Raw genomic sequence first — 21,042 nt, forward strand, 5'->3', positions numbered from 1 at the left:
GCTGTGGTGGTGAATGCCTTTAATCCCAGGTGGATCTCTGAGTTCGAGGCCAGCCTGGCTTACAGAGTTCCAGGACAGCCAAGGCTACAGAGAAACCCTGTCACAAAAACAAGCCCAAAAAATCAAAACCTCTGCTCTCAGAGTTGAAGCCAGGCTTCACGCCTTGATTTGCGTATACACAGGAATTAGACCCTCAATTCTCTTTCCATCTGCCCTACGGGTTGTTGGTATGGCCTGCATATCATATTCAGGTAGCTCCCCTTTCTATCAGGCGCTGGTCACAGAAAGAGGCCAGACTGATGGATCTATCAGAATGATTTATTTAAGTACACTGGGCCCCACCAGGCAACGTGGCTTTGTGAGGCGGTGCAAAGGACAGGCTTGGGCGGAGAGAGGTGAGCTGGTTAAGCGCGCTGCAGTCCATGGGTTGCCACACTGACTTCACACACACCAGCTTCGGTTTCCATCTGGCAGGGGCCTTTGGTCATAGGATGGTAGAGAGAGAATACTGTCTGCAATCTGGAACTGAGGTGGGATTTGGTATCATTGGTGAGGGTGCCAGGAAGGACAGGCTCACCTTAGCTTTGTACTGTGTGGATACAAAGGCCCTTGGACCGCTTCTAAGAGCCAGGCTTGAGCCTATCAGATCTTGGCACTTTGGTCTGGCCCCTTCTCTCCATTCCTAAACAGGTCCAAAGTCAGGAGTGGCTTTGACCAACCCAGAAGGGGCCTCCTTGACACTTTAACTTAGTCCCTTGGTCAGCTAGAGCGGCAAAAGGCAACGTGGTTAACTGCAGCTTTCTTAGTTTTAAAGGGTCTAGATCTCCAACACACCTCCCTCGCAAGGGGCCTCTGTCAAAGAGTGATGCCAGCTCCTGTCTTTGAAATTCCAACCACAGCCAGCCCGTTGGTTCCAGGGCAGTGAGCAAGTGGAGGAAGGAAAAGAGGCTGGTTGGGGTGCCCTTGTGTGCAGCCTCCAATCCTGCAGGGTCCTGAGGCCTATGAATACTGTCAGCTCACCATCAGCAGGGAATGACAGGGCCCTGGATGCTATGGAAAGCCTAGGTGCTGTAAACATAAGCAAGGTGACCGATGCAGGAGACGGTAAGCGCTCTCTGCAGCCCCCTTTCTGAATAAACACTTCAATAAATAAAACTGTGATGACGGCATCAAAACAATGATGTATGAGAAGCAAATAACAGGACCTGGAGCCAACAGGTCCTCATGGTCTCCCAAGACCCCTGGATGTGGCTGGGGCTTGTAAGTTAACCCTGCAGCTGTCTCCTGTCCTCAGATGCCCAGTGTGGTCCCGGGTAGACATGAGTGTACCCTGCCCTCTCCTGAACCCAGTCTCCAAGCACTGCTAGAGTGATTTTCAGTCTCCCAAACCCAAAAGGAAACACAACCAGACAGAATATAACCCCAGCCCCAGTTCTCAGTCTGATCCAGAAGCATGGATAGCAGAATGATGATGGGGAGACAGCAGCTCCCTCGGCCTCAGGGCACCGTGGGGTGGGTGGAGTGGGGCCAGCCCAGCCTACACTGGCAGCAGCAAGGTCTCTCTATGGTAGTAACCGTAGTTCCTCACAGCCAGCCAAAAAGGCCTAGCTGAGAAAGGAGTGGGCCTCTGCCAGAGCTCTTCCTTGCAAGGGGGCAGTTAGTAGTCAACCCCAGGACTCAGGCCATCACCACTGTGGGTAGTTCAATGTCCTTTCTGGGCCCAGGATCTCTGGGCCCCGCGGCACTCCATATGCGCACACACTCACTCACACACAGGCGGTTTCCTCTCAAACACCCCAACTCAAGAAAGCGAGTTTTTAAAGTGGAGTTAACTCCAGAGAGAGGTGGTGATGTTGCGACATTAGAAGGTTTTCCTGTGGATGGATCGGGCACCATCTTCTTCATACTCCTTCTTGGAGACCCACATCTTCTTAAAGGTGTCCAGGGAAGCAAGGATAGAGCCTCTGGAGTGGGGAAAACCCAAAGGAGCAGGTGAGTGAATTGTGCAGCCAGCCAGTCCCTCAGGGGCCTTCCTTAAAGGGACAAGGAAGGGACATGGGAGGATAGTGGAAATGTCAAAGCTCTTGCTTCCCATTCTGCTCTTATTCCATGGCCTACTCACCCGATCCATGTGGAATACAGCCTCTCCTGGGGTGCAGATATCTGCATAGGGGGATGGAAAGAGGAATCTAAGACACCCAGACCCTATTTAACCCTTTCTTTTGCATATGCGTGCGTTCCCAGGTGTGGGGGAGCAGTCTCTGTGGGTGTGCGCACATGCGTGCGTGCACAGAGGCCCAATGTCTGGTGTCCTCCATCTATTTATCGACGCAAAAACCTCTTGCTGAAGCCAGAGCTTACCAATTCTCGCTCAAGCCAGCTTGCCCTTGAGGACTTTGTCTTTACCTCCCAAATGCTGCATTTACAATTGGCCGCCATACCTACCTGGCTTTGATGTGAATTCTGGGGACCTGAACTCTGGTGCTAATGCTTGCACAGCAAGTATTCTGTCCCCGAACCATCTTCTCAGCCCCACCCTATCCCCCTCTGCCTACCTCCTCACTCTGTCTCACTGCCATGTGACAGGCTCCTTGCTGGATCTGTGGCTTCTGGCTGGATCTGTCTAGCCTGACACTAAGCAGGGAGGCACACCATGGCAGTATCAGATGCCGTCATTTGGGGCCCTTGCTCTCCACATGGAGCTGACTCCCTTCAGCAGACACTCAGAAGGCAAACTGCATTACGGGGGTTCCACCTTGGGGGAGTAGAGGAGCATGGCAACACTAAGGTCAAACTGTCAATTTAGTTTTCCTGAAGGACCCCATGGGGTCCTAGCTAAGTACTCTACTACATTCAGATACTAGAACTTTATTGTTCTCAGACAGGTCTTTCTATGTAGGTCCAGGCTAGCCCTCCTGGCAGCCCTCCTGCCTCAGCCTCCAGACTGCTGGGATTACAGATGTGCACATCTAGCTGCTGATCAAGAGCGAGAGCGAGAATAGGTCCTCTTTCGGACAGATGGACACACTGGGATCACTTACATGTTGGGAGCCCCTGGTCTGCCTACAGTGCTGGGTTGCCTGAAGAGCTTGGGGAGACCCAGAAGGGGGAACTACCATGTCCTCTAAGACCTTGGAGCCCGCTTCTACCCATCCCAGCCTCCACCATGCTCCTACCCTGATTTTCACGTCTTTTGGAGCTAGTTTCTTCACTTCACTCAGTAGCCTGTCCCCAAAACCTAAATGGGCAGAAAAAGAGACCCCAAATTAATCTTCTGTGCATCCAATCCCTGTAGGAGGAGGCTGCTTCCCCAACAAGGGTTGCATGAGCCAAGACCAACCTTTGAATAGGGTAGACCCTCCTGAGAGGACAATGTTGGAAAAAAGTGTACGCCGTAAGTCCATGTCAGACTTCTGGATGGCAAACACCAGCACTTCATGAATACCCTCACTCTCCTCACCAATCAAGTCTGGCCGGAACAGCAACTCAGGGGCCCGGAACCTGGAAGGGCCGATCTGTAGGGCAAAGAGCCGGCATAAGAGGTTGGGCGGGACTGAGGTCCCCTGGAATTGGGAACAGAAAAGGTCCTTCTGCCTGCCCAGGATGAAGACAAACCTTCTGTGACAAGGGGCTCAAGGAGCAAAGACAGGGCTCCTGGGAACAAATACTAGACAACAGTTCTTCTGGGAAAACAGGGAGGGAAAGCACCTACCTTACTACTAGCTAAGAGCTCTTTGCCATTAACACTTTTGGAAATGTATCCTTAATGGGAGCTCCAGGAAGCGGCGACCTCACTCTCTGTGCCCAGGGGTAGTTAAAGACCACCCTCACATCCACTTCACGACGGAAGTCCCCCTCTTCCCTCTCGTGTAGAGAAGCACAGGGCTTGTGCTCTTAGTTCTGCTGTTCAGGCCCTCTCGGGGCCTTCTGCTCTAGTCCAGTGGTGGGTGTGAGGGGGAGAGCGGTCCCTACCTCAATGGTGCTACCATCGGGCAGGTAGTACTGAGCCTTCTCGGTCTCCAGCGTCTCGTCCTTCTGGGGGTTGATGGACAGGTAACAGGCTCTCTGCAGAATCAAGTGTGACGGTCAGGATGGCAGGGGACCCGGGGCACTGCCAGGCAAAGTCCCACGGGAGTGACATGCTGCTGCAGAGATCTGCTCATCTGCAGCGACTGCCTGACAGTGCTCGCCCACAAGCAGGGGCAGACGTCTGTCACACTGCCCTGGCGTCACTTAAAATGTGAGTTCTTACTCCACCTTCATGGAAGGCAACGCTGAGAACTTGGCTCTGTAGCTCCTGGGCCTGAGACTACAGTTTAGCCAGGCTCAGACATCCTTCTCCTTCTACCTCTGGTATGGTTCTGGTTTCCTATGACCAGTTCAGAGGTTTCTCTAGAACCACACATGGCAGGAGGGTACGGGTTACTTAAAGAAGAAAAAGGCATTTCACGTTCTCCAAGGATGTGAATCTGCACAATTTGCAGTCATGAGCACTCGTGCACAGGGCCCAGCTTAGGGACTGAAAACAGCTCCTTTCCCACAAGATGGCAGCATTAGGGAGGGTGAAGGAGAGCCACACACAGATGCCAGGAGAACAAAGCCTGACTCAGAACCCATTCATGGGATCAGTATTCCCCATCCCACCCCTAGGCCCATAGAACAGCACTCACTTCCTTTATGGCCTTGACAATCTCAAACTCAGAGGAGGAGTGGAAATCATAGCCCTCCTTGCGTAGGTAGAGGCGGAGGAAGCGAGAGACATCTCTGCCAGCAATGTCGATGCGCATGATGGAGTGAGGCATGGCGAAGCCTTCATAAATTGGGACTGCATGGGTGACACCATCCCCAGAATCCAACACCACACCTGTGGTCCTGCCTGTGGCATAACTGAGGAAAAGGGGACAAACAATCGATGAACCCCATGTCCCTCTGGAAAGAATCCACTTGTTAAGGATAAGAGTCAGGGAGCTGAGCCTTGGGCCCATTTTTCTCCTGGGCCCTTTGGGTGTATGGAGTACTAGGGAAACCTTAAATACTAAATAAGGAGCAATGCTTCTCCAGTGTCCTGAAGAACAGGCCTTAACTGTCTTGGCTACCTGACCTGAAGGGCAGTTTCATCCCCCAAGAGAAGAGGGGGGAAAGAAGTGAGTGAAGAGGAACAGGATTGCTTTTCCTTTTCCTGGAGAGCCAGGTCTTCCCATGTAGCCCCTGAGTTCTGCCTATAGTTTTCTGGTTTTGTTTTCAATTTTCAAATGACAGATATGAGACTCAGGAATTGGGGCAGACCCTGCTCAGTTGCTGCCAACTGAGACTCAGTTTTGTCCTACAGAAATGCTGGCCCAGAAATATCAGAGATTTCCATTTGGTCAGGAGTCAGAAATTTAGGTTTGGCTATGAAATCCTTCAATTTATTTTTGTTTTGGGGGTGTTGGGGATCATACCCTAGGCCTTTATATATGCTGGGCAAATGCTCTACCACTAAATCTCATCCTCAGCCCAGAAAATCTCCCAGCTGCAGATGCGGCCTCATTATTTAGTGGGGTCAAATAAATGGTCTGTGTAGTCATCTCAGCAGCAGAGAGGTAGGCATGAGGCAGGGTAGGAAGTATGGCAGGTGTGCTGCTGTCTGGATCACAGATGTACCGGCAACCTAGCAGAGCATCCTGGGATGCATTAGGAGCCTTGAGGAAGGGAGGGCGTGGCAGCGTGTTCTCATGGACCTGGGCACCAAACCTGACTAGCACGGGGAGTCTCATCTGAGGAGCAGCCATGTCTGCTTTCAGTAAGAGGCTCTTACATCTTACTTTCTCACTATCTCTGCTCTTCCTCTGTGGGGAGAGGCATATGCAGGGGCTCAGCGTGAGGCTGCACTAGCCAGGCAGGCTGCTACTCACAGGCTAAGCACAGCTTGCATGGAGATGAAGAGAGCTGGCACGTTGAAGGTCTCGAAGAAAACTTCTGCAGCTCGCTCCCGGTTTTTCCGAGGATTTAAAGGTGCTTCAGTCAGGAGCACGGGATGCTGGGGAAAGAGGCCCAGGAGGCAGGCAGTGAGGCCAGCTTTCTGACCTTGTGACCCTGCTAATCTGGGAGGCCTTTGTCAGCCTCCTCAGAGAAAAGGCCATGTCCAAGTCTGTTTCTTTACTCTCCAAATTCACATCCTAAGGGCTGGCTCTGTCCTTACACTTTGACTCCACCTCCTTGTCCTTTAAAGCTCATCTACAGGTCCCTGTATCTGCTGTGTATCGCCTACCTGTTGGGATTTTGTTTAACTCTGAATTATGATACTGTAAAAATGTTTCAAAATAGAAAATTAAAGTTTAATACTGATTTTTTTTTTTTTTGTGGTACTGGAGACTGTTTCACATGCTAAACAAGCACTCTTCCACATAGCTATATTTTCAACCCTTTTATTTACTTATTTTTATTGTTTTTAATATTATTGTTTTTTTTATTTTTTTGAGACAGGGTTTCTCTGTGTAGCCTTGGCTATCCTCAAACTCACTCTGTAGACCAGTCTGGCCTCAAACTCATAGAGCTCCACCTGCCTCTGCTTCTCAAGTGCTGGGATTAAAGGAGTGGGACACCACGCCTGGACTATTTGCATTTTAATTATTTTAAATTATGTTTCTGCATGTGTATCTGTATATACAAGCTTGGGTACCGGTGGAAGCTAGAATTACCAGATCCCCTTGGAGCTGGAGTTACAGGTGGATATAAATCCTCCTGCCTGGGTGCTGGGAACAGAGCTCAAATTTTCTGGAAAAGCAGATCTTGCTCTTAATAGCTGAGCCGTCTCTCCAGCACATATTGAATGTCTTTAAAAGCTGGAACAGCTCTCCCTGAAAATTGACATTCTCCTTTGATTTCTGAGAGTCACTCACTTGGATGTTAACAACTATGGGCTCTGAAAGACGTGGGTTTGAATCCCATCTCTCCTCCTTTGTTCATTAAATGATTTTGGAAATACCACTTGGACTTTCTGATTTTTTACATTGATTGTTTTGTGTATGCACACATGCACATATGAAGGTCAACGGCCATCTAGAGAGCTGGTTCACTTCCTTGACTGAGCTATCCTGCTGCCCTAATTTTTTTTTTTTTTTACTTGTTTCTATTTTTTTGAGACATGCAGCCCAGGTGGCCTTAAAAAGGCTGTGTAGCTAAGGATAGCCTTGAACTCCTGTCTTCCTACCTTTACCTCCCATCCTGGTATTACTAGAGGGTAGCACCATGTCCAGTCTACATTTTGGTTTTCTTGTTGGTAGGAGAAAGATAATTCTACCTGGTCTTCTGTTTTTATTTTTATGTTTAATTATGTGTATGTGCACATGTGCTGGGGCCCTCAGATGCCAGAGGAAGGCATCAGATCTGCCTGGAACTGGAGTTACAGATGGTTGTGAGGGGCCATGTGAGTGCTGGGAACTGAACCCAGGTCCCCTGCAAGCACAGTAAGTGCTTAACCAGGGAGCCATCTCTTAGCCTCCATTTTTGCTTTTGAGAGGAGAGTCTTGCTACATAGCCTAGATTGGTCTCAAATGTTGCTCCATCGCGCCACCACTGCCTTCCAGGCGGGAGCACTGCGAGCACGTGCCACTACACCTAACTGCAGTTCTAATATAGTAACAGGAATGATAGAAGACAAAATGCGGAAGTACATGCCTAGCGCTGGCAGGTATCTAGGCTCAAACACTTCTGACTGTTATCGCTGGCACACTTCACTCTCACCCTCCTCATTTCTGGGGTGGAGTTCTGCCCAACTTGGCATCCTGCATAGGAGTGTCCTGCACACAGGCCTCTCACCTCCTCCGAGAAAGTCTGCAACTGGTCCTTAGAATAGACATATTGCCAGATGCGCTCCATGTCATTCCAGTCCTTGACGATGCCATGTTCCATGGGGTAGCGGATCGACAGCAGCCCTCGGTGCTCCTGCAAGCAGAGGGCACAGTTGGTAGCACAGTCAGGCTTTGTCTTCCAGGTCTGAGCTGCACAGGTAGAACCACTTCCAAGGAGCCTCAGCTTCCTCGGGTCCCAGCCTGCAGCCCTCATCTAGGCCGAGGACAGGCACCCATTCTCTAAGTCAGAGACTGTCTGCTGTGTACTCTCTGAGCAATTGCGAATGGAAGGCTTCTGCATTTCCATGGCCTCCAGACACCTGTGGCACCCACCTCATTACCTGGTCCTAGGACATACTTCCTAGACACTTCCTCAACCCTTGGAACCAAAACAGGCAGGAATGACTATAGTTTTGCTTAGTAGAGCCTGCCAGGGGGCACTGCCAAAGCTAGGGTAATTAATCCATACACAGGGCAGGCCAGACTTGATCTCACCTCCAAATGCCTCTTGCCAAAAATATAACCAAGCCAATCAATCTAATTGGTAGGACAGTGACAGGATACAGAAAGACAGTAAAAGTCTCATTTTCTAGGCTGGACTCTTGTTTTACAATGTGGGGTTCTAGATTCTTCTTCTCCAAGGCCAGAGTCTGCTCTTGGGATAAAAATGGCCCCTTTATTCACTGCTGTGCCCACTGTGGTGGATAAGGCAGATCCTCCGCAAGCCTCCGAGGACTGGGAATTACCTCAGCTTTGGGGCCAATGAAGATGTCGCCTTCGAGGGCTCCCGCCATGACACGGACATGTTTGGGTCTGCCCACACTAGAAGAGACAGAAGAAAGGAACATTTTTCATTTGAGGACAGACCACGAGGAGCACAGTCCAGATGCACCAACGCACTCCCATTCTACTGCACTCATCTCCGAGGAGGGAGGGCTCGGTAATGGCCATCTCCTTTCTTATGCTTTCCTCTGTTTTACGTAAAGAACTTGAGCTACTTGAAGTTATTTTGCATATCATCTATTTTTGTTATATTGTTTTATAGATAATACCTCTAGTTCTTCTATTTTGCCAATGTGTATATAGATGGAAATAAAGAATTTCTTCTTCTGCTTTTTGTTTTCTTTTCTTTTCTTGAGACAGGATTTCTCTGTGTAGCCTTGGCTGTCCTGGACTTGCTTTGTAGACCAGGCTGGCCTCAAACTCACAGAAATCTGCCTGCTTCTGTCACCCTGGGTGTTGGGATTATAGGCTTGTGCCACCGTTCCCAGCTGGAAATAAAGAATTTATAAATGGTCAGGCAGTGGTGGTGCATATCGTTAATCCCAGCACCTGGGAGGCAGCGGTAGGAGGATCTCTGTGAGTTCAAGGCCAGTCTGGTCTACAAGTTGAGTTCCAGAACAGCCAGGGCCACACACAGAGAAACCATGCCTTGAAAAACAAACAAACAACAACAATAAAAAAGTATTTATAAATGAGTGATGTACTAAAAAAAAATTTAGGGGCTAGGATATAGCTCAGCGGCAGAGCCTAACATGCATGTGGCCTTGTATTTCACCCCCATTGGTAAAAACAAACAAATAAACAAAGACCAAGAAAACTGTTATCCCTTAAGCCCCTGTTCCGGGATTTCTGAGGCGGTGATGCTATTGCCCTGGTGCCTCACTTCTCTGCCCACGTAAGGACTCTCTAAGCCTCCAGCGCCATCTTCTTCCCGTAGTCTCTCCCTTGCAGAAAAGCTCTGAGCTCTCATTCTAAGATAGCAAATGTGGTTTAATGTTAAACTCTATCATGGAAAATGGAAGAATTAAAAAGATGTTTAAAATTTTATTTTATAGCACTCAGGAGGCAGAGGCACAGGCGTATCTCTGAGTTCCAGGCCAGCCTGGTCTACAGAGTGAGTTCCAGGACAGACAGGGCTACACAGAGAAACCCTGTCTCAATCCCATTCAAATATTTTAGTTGTGTGTCAATTTGCAGGAGTCAGTTCTCTCTTCCCACAAAATGGGTCCTGGGGATCCAACTCAGGTGTCAGGTTTGGGGCGGGTGCTTTTACCAGCTGAGCCACCTCACTGGCCTGGGAACAGAGGATTGTAATGAGGGTGTGGGTGAGTGTGGCGGTGCAGGCTACAGTCCTGCTTGCTCGGGGGGCAGGATGTGCAGCAGCGTTTGAACTCAAGGATCTGAGGTCCACCTGGGCAATACAGGGAGACTCTGCTTAAGAAAATAAAAATTAGGGGCTGAAGAGATGGCTCAGCAGGTAAGAGCACTGACTGCTCTTCCAAGACGAACCTGGGTTCAATTCCCAGCACTCACATGGCAGCTCACAACTGTCTGTAACTACAGGATCCAACACACAGATATACACGCAGGCAAAACATTAATTAATGCTCATAAAATAAAAGTAAATAAATTATTAAAAATAAAATAAAAAAATAAAAATTAGAGGGCTCTGCAATTCTCTGAGTCACCAAGGATAAAATTGGTGGCATTCTATAGAATCAGACTTTTTTTTTTTTTTTTTTTTAGTCCTGACTTCTTGGAACTCTCTATGTAGACCTGGTTGCCTAGTTGGCCTCCCAAATGCTGGAATTAAAGGCATGAGCTGCCACACCCTGCCTTCGAATTAAAAAAAAAATTAATAAATGAGGCAATTTATTAACCCAGCATCCTTTGTTCTAACGCTTCTTGTTGGCAGCTGCCACCTGTCCAGCGATCCTGTCCAGATCGCTCTGTCCCTGAGGTGTCAGCTTGCGGTCCCCATCTTGGTCCTTTTCCACTATTTTCAGCCCCTCCACAGCTTGGAGGACCCAGAGGGCCATGCTCTGGGAGCCTCTGCTGAAGTGGCTAGGCCTGACACCGTTTCTCTGCTGTCCTCTGGAGACTTTGGTCATGGAGCCAACCCCTGCACCACCACGGAGGTACAGCTGCCGCAATGAAAGCAGAGCGTGTGTAGAACCAGTTCTCGTCATGGGGGGAAGCTCTTTATGTTTGGCCCGATTGACTGTGTCCACCCATTTGCGGACTTTCAGCTTCCCGGACTTTTTGAGGAAGGCTGCTAGAGTTCTGATAAAGTCCTGCTGGATAATGTCTTTTACAGTAACTCCAGGCATCGTGTGGCCTCCGAGCTGCCAGCCAGCAGAAAGGGTCGTTTGTTTGTTTTTTAAGACAGGGTTGCTCTGTGTAGCCCTGGCTGTCCTGGAACTCAATTTGTGGACCACAAAGATGCACCTGCCTCTGTTAGGATTAAAGGTGTGCACCACTACGCCAGGCAGAATCAGATTTTTTAAAAGAGGACCAGCAAGATGGCTTTGTGGGTAAAGGCTCTTGATGTACAAGTCAATGACCTGAGTTTGATTCCTGAACCCAAACACATAAAGGTGGAAAGAGTATCATCTATCTCCTCCAATCACACACTTACACACACACACATACACACAATAGAGGCCTTTACTGTACCTCTCAAAATATACCAGGTAATAACAAATCCCTTTTCTTTTTATAACAAATCCCTTTTCTTATCCCAAACCCAGTTCACATCCTTTGCTTATTGTTTTGGGTACCAGGGCTAACTTGCAAGAGAAAATTGTTCCTCTTCAACATGGCAGGGCTGGCCAAAGGGCAAGGCTGACAAGATCCCCAGAGTTACAACCAAGCCTCAAAATGACTTACTAGTTTGGAAAACAGTATTTGGGGATCTGATCACCAGCAAAACCAGCTTTAATCACACCGGATCCCTGGGGAGAAAAGACAAAGAGAAGTGAGAACCCTAACAGACCGTATGGTTCCATTTCCATTAAGAAAGAGCTCTTGTATTTGTACATATAGCGATGTGTGGACAGGAGCACAGAGAACAGTGAATACCATCCAGGAAGAGAAGGGACTAGAGATGGTGAGCAGGACTCCCACTCCTACACAATGAACTGTTCAGTGTCTCTGTAGTTTTCACCTTGATTGCAAGAACATACTTTGTTACATGTAATATTGAGATGAACAATATTGTGTAATATTGATAGTGTTAAGGAGATGGCTCATCAGATAAAAGCACTTGTCACACATGTCTGGAGGAAGGAGAGAATCGACTCCACAAACCCGCTCTCTGGCCTCCACATGTGTGTGGTACATATACACCTCTATACACATATACAACAATAATAAAGAAAATGAAATTTGGAAATATTAATAACAGGAAGAGAGAAAACATGAGAAATAGCCATAACCTACAAGCTAGACATTCTAGTGCACACTAGGGAGACAGGGGAAGCATATGTTCCTTTCTCTTCTACTGTGGGGGATGCTTTCGACCTGCCTTCCCACCTGAGGCTTCAACTCTTCCTGTCCCAGGTCTCTAGGACACAGCCCACTACAAGCATCTTGCATTGATTCTGACAAAATGCACATTCACAGGCTCTTAACGAAGGGACAGAAGCACCACACTTTGTAGAGTTCGTTATTTTTCACAAGCCAGTGTTTTACTCCTGAGTCTCCTTGAGAGTGAGGAGCAGAGAGGCGCAATGACTCATCTGAGGAGAGAAGACAAGATGCAAATTCCTGCTCCAATACCTACATGATGGTTGAATGAAGTGTCAGGAAAGAAACTTTTTCTTAACAAGTATCTCTTATATCTTCCAGGACCCAACCAATGTAAACACTGACACTAGGCACTGAGACCAACTGTGTGCAGGGAAGACATGATCTTGCTTGAACATATGCTCCATTCAAATACACCCATTCTCCTCCTTTTTTTGGTATCCCTGCCTGTCCTGGAACTCACTCAGTAGACCAGGCTGGCCTCAGAGATCTGCTTGCCTCTCCCTCCCGAGCGCTAGAATTAAGGCTATGTAATGAGTGTAAAAAACACTCAGCTCATTCTCTTCCTTCTAAACCTAACTACTACACAGCTGATTCCCAGGTCCTCCTCACATGGTCTGCCGTCAACCACTTCTCCTGGGGCAGAACATACTTCCAGAAGCCACACAGCATCAGTAAATACATGGAGAGATGCAAGGCGGTCAAAGTTATCTTGGCACCAAAGGCTTACTGGCACACCCTTGGCTCTCTGACTCTTGCCCTTCTACCGAGAGGTATGGAGGAAAGATGGAGGTGATGAGACCAGCATCCTGCTGTCTGCCTCTGGCAAATCTGAGGATAGGGGGGTGTGTGGTGAGAAGAGGTGGATGGACTGGGAAAGCAGTGCGGAGGGGGCAGCAGGGATAGCCAGTTCTCTAGGAGAGCCAACGGGAGATAATGTGCATGCTGGCAAGGAGCCCCTGGAAGGTACAGCGGAGGACTGAGCTCAAAGCCTAGGAGGGAGCGGGAATTCTCCTACTGCAAACCTCAGGGCTTAGACAGGTGAGTAGGAACAGCACTGTGCAAAAGACCTTCAGGAACTTGTTGGTTCGTGTTTCCAATAATTGTTCATTGTCTTCATTAGGGTATGTAATGCCAACAGACTAGTTGGATCTCCTGGCAGGGGTTCAAGACACAAGAAGTGAAGATTAGACCTTTACCTTAGACCAGGATTTAATTTATTTACCTGAGACAGCATTTCACATATCCCAGGCTGGCTTCAAACTTGTTCTGTAGCTGAGGATGACCTTGAACTTCTGATTTTCCTGCCTCTACTTCCTGAATGCTAGCATGTAGCTGGTCTTTGCTACTTTGTGAGTTCTTCTTTTTCCCACCTTTTATCCCCCTCCCTTTCACCTTCTATCACTAGATAGGCGAGAAAGAAGAGAGAGAGAGACAGATTGTTGAATCTAATTTCTTTTTTCTTGTTTCTCCTTTGAGCACAACTACTAACAAACCACAACTAACTCTCCTGAATGACCAACAATAACCAGCCCCACCTCTCCATGCCCTAGCATTTATGTACCCTCTGAAAAGTCCCCAGAACTCCAAATGTCGCACAATCGCAGCAACTATCTGCAGCTGGCAAAACCACACCTCTGACAGACCATGAGGCAAATCATAGTTAGCTGCTATGGACAAGTGCATATCCCTACACCTGGGATCAAAATGAAAACCTATTCTTACAATGTTTCTGTGTTTTTGAGAGAAACCAAAATTCTGGAACTGTCATTACACTGGGATTACAGGTGTGGGCCACCATACACACATATGTCAGATCTGATTCTTTTTGTTTGTTTTGTTTTTTTGAGACAGGGTTTCTCTGTGTAGCCTTGGCTGCCTTGGACTCACTTTGTAAACTAGGCTGGCCTCCAGCTCATAGAGATCCTCCTGCCTCTGCCGCTCCCAGTCCTGGGATTACAGGCATGCACCACTGGGCCCAGCTAGATCTGAATATTTTTAAGAGTCGATTTTCTAAGTTGTCTGCTTTTTAACTGTTAGTTTACTTCGACAGGGATAAGAGTCTAGCTAACAAGGCAGGCTAAGATGTTAGACTCAGCCATGCATAGTAGCACCTGCCTATAAACACTCCCAGTTGGAGGCTGAGGCAAGGAAGAGCCACAGTTTAAGGAAGCTACATAGCAAGGTGTTGTCTCAAAAACAAACAAACAAGAAACAAAACAAAACAAACAAGAGAGGGTCTAGGGAGATGGCTCAGTGGTTAAGAGCGTTGACTGTTCTTTGAGAGGACACAAGTTGGATTCCCAGCATCCACACTGTGGCTTACAACAAGCTGTATTCCAGTTCCAAGGGGGAATCTGATGACCTATTCAGGCCTTCTCAGGAACTGCATGTGGTGTAAAGATAGACAGGCAAAACACCCATCTATATAAAATATAAATAGATCTCAAAAACCCCAAACCCAAAGCCAAGTGAAGCAATGGCAGATTCACTTATTCATCTGTCTTTCTAGCTAGAGTATAAAAGGCACAGTTGCAATGTTGGGTCTTCTTGAAGGATATCCTCAGCGATTATCCTCCTGTAGCTCGCAGCAAATCACGACCTGCACCATGACAAAGCATATTTCACTGCCCTCTGTCAGAATTTGCCATTCCTATTTTTCTCCACTTCAAGTTCCTCAAGAGCACAGACTTCACATGGAAGTATCTGTCATCTGTTAGACACCAAAAGAGACCAGCTGATGAAAGTTAAAAGCAAAAAAAAAAAAAAAAAAAAAAAAAAAAAAAAAAAAAAAAAAAAAAAAGTTAAAAGCAGATAGTTGCCAGGCATGGTGGTGAATGACTTTAACTTCAGCACCTGGGAGGCAGAGGCAGGTGGATCTCTGAGTCTGAGGCCAGCCTGGTCTACAAAGCGAGTCCAGGGCAGCCAAGGCTACACAGAGAAACCCTACCTCAAAACATAAAAAACAAAAACAGAACAAGACAGATTTAGTGGTGCATACCTTGATTCCCAGCACACAGTAGGAAAAGGCAGGTGGATCTCTGTGAATTCAAGGTCAGTCTGGTCTACAAAGTGAGACCCTGTTTTTTAAAAAAAAAAAAAAAATAGCTGCTTTTTTTTTTTTTTTAATTGGAGGTGAAACCTAAATGAAACTGACTGAGTGCCTGGAATGTCAGTAGCGGCCCCAGGCAGAGGTGGTGTAAAGAAGGCAAAAGTAGCCTTGGAAGTGAAGCATTCGGAAGAACCAGACTCAGCTTGTCCCTATGGCCACAGCAGCCCTGCCAAGACAAGAGTTGGACCAACAAGCAGCAGGTGAGACAGTGTTCTATTCTGCAAGCTGTGTCTCAGAGCATACAGAAGAGCCATGTCTACCCTCACACACACACAGGGTTTCTCTGTGTAGCCTTGGCTGTCCTGGAACTCACTGTGTAGACCAGGCTGGCCTCAAAGTCAGAGATCCACTGCCTCCCGGAGTGCTGGGATTACTTCCTCACCAGCATTTCCACAGGAACTGTGTGTGCTCCTGGCAGTGAGCGGCCACTCAGCTACACGCTTCAGCAAAGGAAACAAGCAACCACCCTGTAGAGGCTTCTTAAAAAATGCAGCCTCTTGCAGCGCTTGATTGATGAGGACTAAAGTCAGCTCCCAGCCACCACGGACCACTGCCCTGATGCAGGCAGTAGGCACTCCCTTGGCAGGCTCTCCCAGCACCCGGCCTGCTGCAGGCTGGGCCTTGAAAGAATTTTATCTTAAGCACGTCAGGGTGTTTGATGTGCTGAAGAGGCTCATCGCCCGCCTTCCATCTAATAAGTCAATACTAGGTTCTGAGAAAGTTGAGGCTATTGCTTCTAGAACTGAGGTTGTTAATTGGCCTGTTTTGATCCTAAGACTTTTGTTTGGTCCAGAAAGTACTTTAAAGAAAGACAAAAAACTTATTGAGATAAAATTTACATGTCATATATAATTTACTAATTCAAGGTATAGTACAATTCAGTTTTTTAAATAGTTAGAATTGTATGTAACCATGGTTTAACCATACAGCCAAGGTTAGCCACAAACTTGCAATTAATTGAAGAACTTTTTAATCACTCAACTCAAAAAAAAAAAAAAAAAAAAGCTGCATCCATTCTTCTAGCATTATGCAACTACCAACCTACTTGTTTTTGTAAATCACAACAAATTTTTATATTAACTGGCAACAGTTACAAATGTAAGACTGCATATGAAATTATTTTCCTATTTTTCCAGAAAAATCAGAAAACCAGCTGGATATGGTGGTACACACTGCAATCTCAGCTCTCAGGAAGCAAAGACGCAAGAGGACCCTGAGTTGAGTTTTGTCTACACAATGAGTTGAGTTTTGTCTCCAGGGTAGCCAGAGCTACATTCTGACAGTCTTTTTAAGAAAAGACACAAGGGCTGGAGAGATGGCTCATCAATTAAGTGCACTTGTTGCTTATCCACAGGGCACTGGTTTGATTCCCAAGCATCAACTCAGAAGTTCACAACTGTCTGTAACTCCAGCTCCAGAGCATCTGATGCCCTCTTCTGGCTTCCTTAGGCATTGTCTGCACATGGTACACAAAATAAAATTTGAGATGTATTTAAATTTCAAAAAAGAAAAAAAGGAACAAGGGGGCTGAAGAGTAGCACGTCTGTTAGGAGTACGTGCTGTCCTTCTGGAGGCCTGGAGTCTGGTTCCTAACATCCATTCCGAGAGGCTCACCACCACCTGTAACTCCAGCTCCAGGGGTCCAAGGTAAGAGCTAGGTGGGATGGACAGACTGTACCTGCACTGTTAGTGCCAAAATACAACTGATAATTCTTTCTTTTTTAACTTTTATTTTAATTATGTCTTGTGTTGTGGGTCTGTGTATGCGAGAGTGTAAGTGCCCCGGAGGCCAAAGAGGGAGTCTGCGGCTCTGGAGTTGGAGCATCAGATTGGAAGCTGCCCACACGGGTGCTAAGAATCCTCTGCAAGAGTGCCTCACACTCTTAACCACTGAGCCATTTCTCTAGCCAGAGACGGATCATTTCTAGGCACTTTTGTTCTTCCAACGACCAAGAAAAAGGTAGACCCAACACAGGAACCGGCTAAAGACACAAGTAGTAGTATTCTCTGGATCTCAACATTGAGAACAAGAAGTTACACAAGACCCTGTTTCAAACCAAAGAAGTATAATTCGGCCATTTACAGCATTATGTAGCAGAAACCCCTCATTTTGGTTGGGTCTCCCCCACCCCCCGGACATTTTTGTGATCACAACAGAGATCATTTAATTATTCACTAAAAAGGCTTGATTTTGTACATAGTGGTACCAGGTGCTAGGTACTGAGTAGAGAGAAGTGGTGGGCTGGGGAGATGGCTCATTAGTTAAGAGCACTAGCTGCTGTCCTTTGGGAGGACAGAGTTTGGATTGCTCCCTGTACATCCATGTGGGATAGTTCATAACCCTGTAGCTCTAGCTCTATGAAATTTAACACCCTTTTCTGGCCTCCAAAGGTACACACACATACAAAACAAACAAACAAACAAAAACAAACAAACAAAAAAAAAACAGAGTGAAAGAGAGTGCAGCAGAGCATATGGAAGCCTTGGGAACTGTGTAGAGTCAGGATATAGGTAGAGGACTAATCAAAAATGAATGAAAGATCTCACTCTCCTCCCCACAAGGTTTAAAAAGTCTAGTGAGGAAGAAAAAACCAAAACCCTCAAAATACGGTGTCTCATTTAGTTAACCTTACTTCCATCCCCTGACCCCAAGAAACAAACCGGGTCTCAAGTCTTAGAGGCTGGCTTCAGAGGATGACCTTGCATTTCTGATTCTCCTGGGTCCATCCCCCTGTTGCTGGGGTTACAGACAGGGAGCACATCTGATTTATACACCAGGTCTATGCTGCGCCAGCACTGGAGCCTAGGATTTATGCATGTCAGACAAGTACTATGACATGGACTACATCCCCAGCCTTAACCTCCCCTCTTAAAAAAGCAGTTTCCAGGGCTGGAGAGATGGCTCAGAGGTTAAGGGCAGCCGATCCTGAGTTCAATTCCCAGCAATCACAAGGTGGCTCACAACCATCTATAAGATCTGGTACCGTTTTCTGGCATGCAGCGGTACATGAAGGCAGAACACTGTATACATAATAAATAAATAAATCTTTTTTTTAAAAAGGCTGTTTATAGCCAATAAAGCAGCCTTCCTTGAAAGGCTGAGGAACTTGGAACCAGATTTCGGTGTGAGTCTTAGATCCTCAATTCCAAAAGTGGGTGGTTTGAAAAACCTCTCCAAGCCTCATGTTCCTGCATAAACTGGGGAGAACAATCTCCATCCACCCACGATGCAATAGGAGAACTTAGTGGCATGCCCAGGCCCTAAGGCCTGGAGCATCACATTGCTCTGAAAAGGTCAACCTAGGGCAGAGGGAGCTGGTATTTGCCTCAGTGGAGGGACCTTGAAAGAGCACAGGAAGATTCCAACCAGCATCGGTGGGACCAAACCTGTGAGAGAGATACAGAAACTGAAGACAACTGTCCCGCCTCATAAAAGCAATATTTAGGTTCCTTCTATTTGTAGCTACCGATGCGTTTGTGGAGGGGTGGTCAGCAAAGGAATGCTATTTAGATAAGGCAAAGGACCTATGGGATGCCACCGCTGTATGACCTTGATCACTTCCACCTTCGGTTTCCGTCTGTGAAGGGAGGAGCAAGTTCCTTCTTAACCATTCACTTTTTGTGAGGCTTCAACTTGCATGTTGGTGAGAAGTGGCCTCGACACGCTAGCGCACCTGACAAACCCTGCGTCTGATAATCTCCCTGCCTCTCAGCCGGGCAAAGAGGAAAGCATCTCGCCTGCTTTGTTCACCCTCCTTTCTTTTTTACCTTTACTATCATTTATAATCACAAAAATGACTGAAGTCCCATGGCCATTTCTGGGACCAGATTATCCGGCCCCACCCAGATACAGTTTACTATTCCGCCCCGCCGGCTCACACCCAAGGAAACTGTCCTCCTTCACCGACCGACAAGCTAAAGCCTTCCGCACCTTGAGCGCGCTAAGCCAATCCCGACAGCCCTGGTGCGCTGCACCGCCCCTTGTATATAAGGAAAACGCTGTGGCGGCCACAAGAGCGACAAGCGCCGAAGCCAATAACCGCAGAGTTCTGTTCTAATCCGGCAAGGCCCAAAGGCGGGGCCAATAGGCCAAGATAGACAACAAAAGCAGCCAATGGAGTGATGGGAAAGCAGAGCGAGGGCGTGTGCCAGGCTCTAAGAGAACGGTTAAGGCCCCTTGAGCCGAGGGTGCAAGGGCCCCTCTCGGACTACAGCTCTTCCCTTTGTTTACCCTCAAGTTCTTCAACACCCGGGTGCTGGCTGGGCGGCCTGCCTGCAAACTATGACTGTGGGAAGGACGCGGGCGGCGGCAGCTGAACCCGCCTGACAGGCCGGACCAGTGACAAAGAGCTGGCGGCCTAGGCTGGAATCTCGGAAACGATCCTTTCTGGAGGAAAGCACAGTCCCTTTTGAGATGGGAAAGATGTTACTCACGTTGTCGATCACAACAGGCTGGTTGGCGATCACATCGTAGGACTCCATGGCAGAGGAATCTTTCCTTCCGAGGAAGGAACTGCCGGCCCGGTCCGCTGCAAACGGCACTGACACGCATGCGCAGTCTAGTCGCCGGTACTGGCATCCAGGGAGCGGCCCGACCTCGCCTCGGAAAAACTACAATCCCCAGCATCCTTTGCCCTAGGGTTTGCGGGGCCCCCAAACCGAGTCCCAGCCCCCCCCCCCCCCCGCCCCGGGTTTAGAAAATTGGACAGTGTATTCCCGACATGTGGTGCCATGGGGCTTGTAGTCTCGGTAGATCATGATTATGTTGCATGCCTGGATTTGTAGTCCCTTGGAAGGGGTTCTGTATACACTCTTAAATGTTGGAGTCTGGAATGCTTGTGAGTAGTTGGGATGGGATTTGTCAGTAGTTCAGGGGCGGCTGAATTTTACATGTTACTCTCGCTACTCGGCCGTTTCTTCATTTGAACAATGTAAACCATTAGCAAACGTCTGTGGGACTGGAATGTCGCTCAGTGGTAGAATGCTTGCCCAGCACAGACAGGAGCCGCAGCAGTGTGGGATGGTGCACACCTTGTTTTTACCCCACCACTCAGGAGGCAGAGGTAGCCGGATATCTGAGTTCAAGGCCAGCCTGGTCTACAGAGTGAGTTCCAGGACAATAAGGGCTATACAGAGAAACCCTGTCTGGGAAAAACAAAACAACAACAAACAAAAACCAATGAAGCAAAAGCCAACAAAGGTAAATATCTGTAGTTAGATGCAATGGAACTATTGGTCTAAAATATCATCTAATGGTTTAGAAACGGCTGTAGTATCTCGAGCCTGACATTGATGGATGAGAATATCCAGGTGAAGAGAAAGATTACGTAAATGATCTCAAAACAGCCGGGCATTTTCCCCGGGGAACTTTTCGAATTGCAGGACCTTTTTGTCAGCAGCACCAAGAAGTATTAAAGAGTTGTAATATATTAATAATAATGACACACACCCTAATGGATTCATCAGTTGCCAGGCTCATCTTAAAGTCGTGTATCGCAAAACAGTGTTAAGCGCTTGGTAGGCGCGTCTTGGAGCTTTCACAGGACCCTAGCGCCTCTCAGTACCGAGTCTCTGTTTAAACCTGGGTTCCTCCTAACACTAGGGGGAGGCCAAGATCCTTGGGACGTTCCCCAACGGGGGCAGGGGGCGGGGCCTATTGTCAAGTCACGCCTACCCCTCTTGTGACTGGCAAGGACACCAGCCAATGGGTGCTAGCCAAGGGCACGCCGACGCCCCGCCCCCTGGAGATCCCCGCGGTCCCACAGCATCCTCCGGCCGACTCCTTGA

General features: G+C 47.9%; 1 protein-coding gene and 1 pseudogene across 1 annotated transcript; both read right to left on the minus strand.

The window, feature by feature from the left end:
- Window positions 1-297: 297 nt before the first annotated feature.
- Actr1a (actin related protein 1A) lies at window positions 298-19,807 on the minus strand. The gene is made up of 11 exons (XM_055591616.1): window positions 19,690-19,807; window positions 11,505-11,569; window positions 8,579-8,654; window positions 7,801-7,926; window positions 5,895-6,019; window positions 4,671-4,887; window positions 3,973-4,065; window positions 3,341-3,515; window positions 3,177-3,238; window positions 2,123-2,163; window positions 298-1,964 (listed from the first exon to the last, which is right to left on the minus strand). The coding sequence occupies exons 1-11, from the start codon at window positions 19,735-19,737 to the stop codon at window positions 1,862-1,864; spliced, it is 1,131 nt and encodes a 376-aa protein (XP_055447591.1). The 5' UTR covers window positions 19,738-19,807; the 3' UTR covers window positions 298-1,861.
- On the minus strand, window positions 10,471-10,945 carry LOC129665096 (40S ribosomal protein S19-like; annotated as a pseudogene).
- Window positions 19,808-21,042: the final 1,235 nt, after the last annotated feature.

This window comes from Psammomys obesus, unplaced genomic scaffold, assembly GCF_907164565.1.
Source record: "Psammomys obesus unplaced genomic scaffold, mPsaObe1.curated_primary_1811, whole genome shotgun sequence".
Lineage (NCBI taxonomy): Eukaryota > Metazoa > Chordata > Mammalia > Rodentia > Muridae > Psammomys > Psammomys obesus.

Coding starts and splice junctions, on each gene's coding strand:
- Actr1a (XM_055591616.1), bottom strand. CDS start 19,737: ATGGAGTCCTACGATGTGATCGCCAACCAGCCTGTTGTGATCGACAAC. Junction 6,020..7,800: donor TGCAGACTTTCTCGGAGGAG/GTGAGAGGCCTG, acceptor CTCTTTCCCCAG/CATCCCGTGCTCCTGACTGA. Junction 3,516..3,972: donor CCGATGGTAGCACCATTGAG/GTAGGGACCGCT, acceptor TTTGCCCTACAG/ATCGGCCCTTCCAGGTTCCG.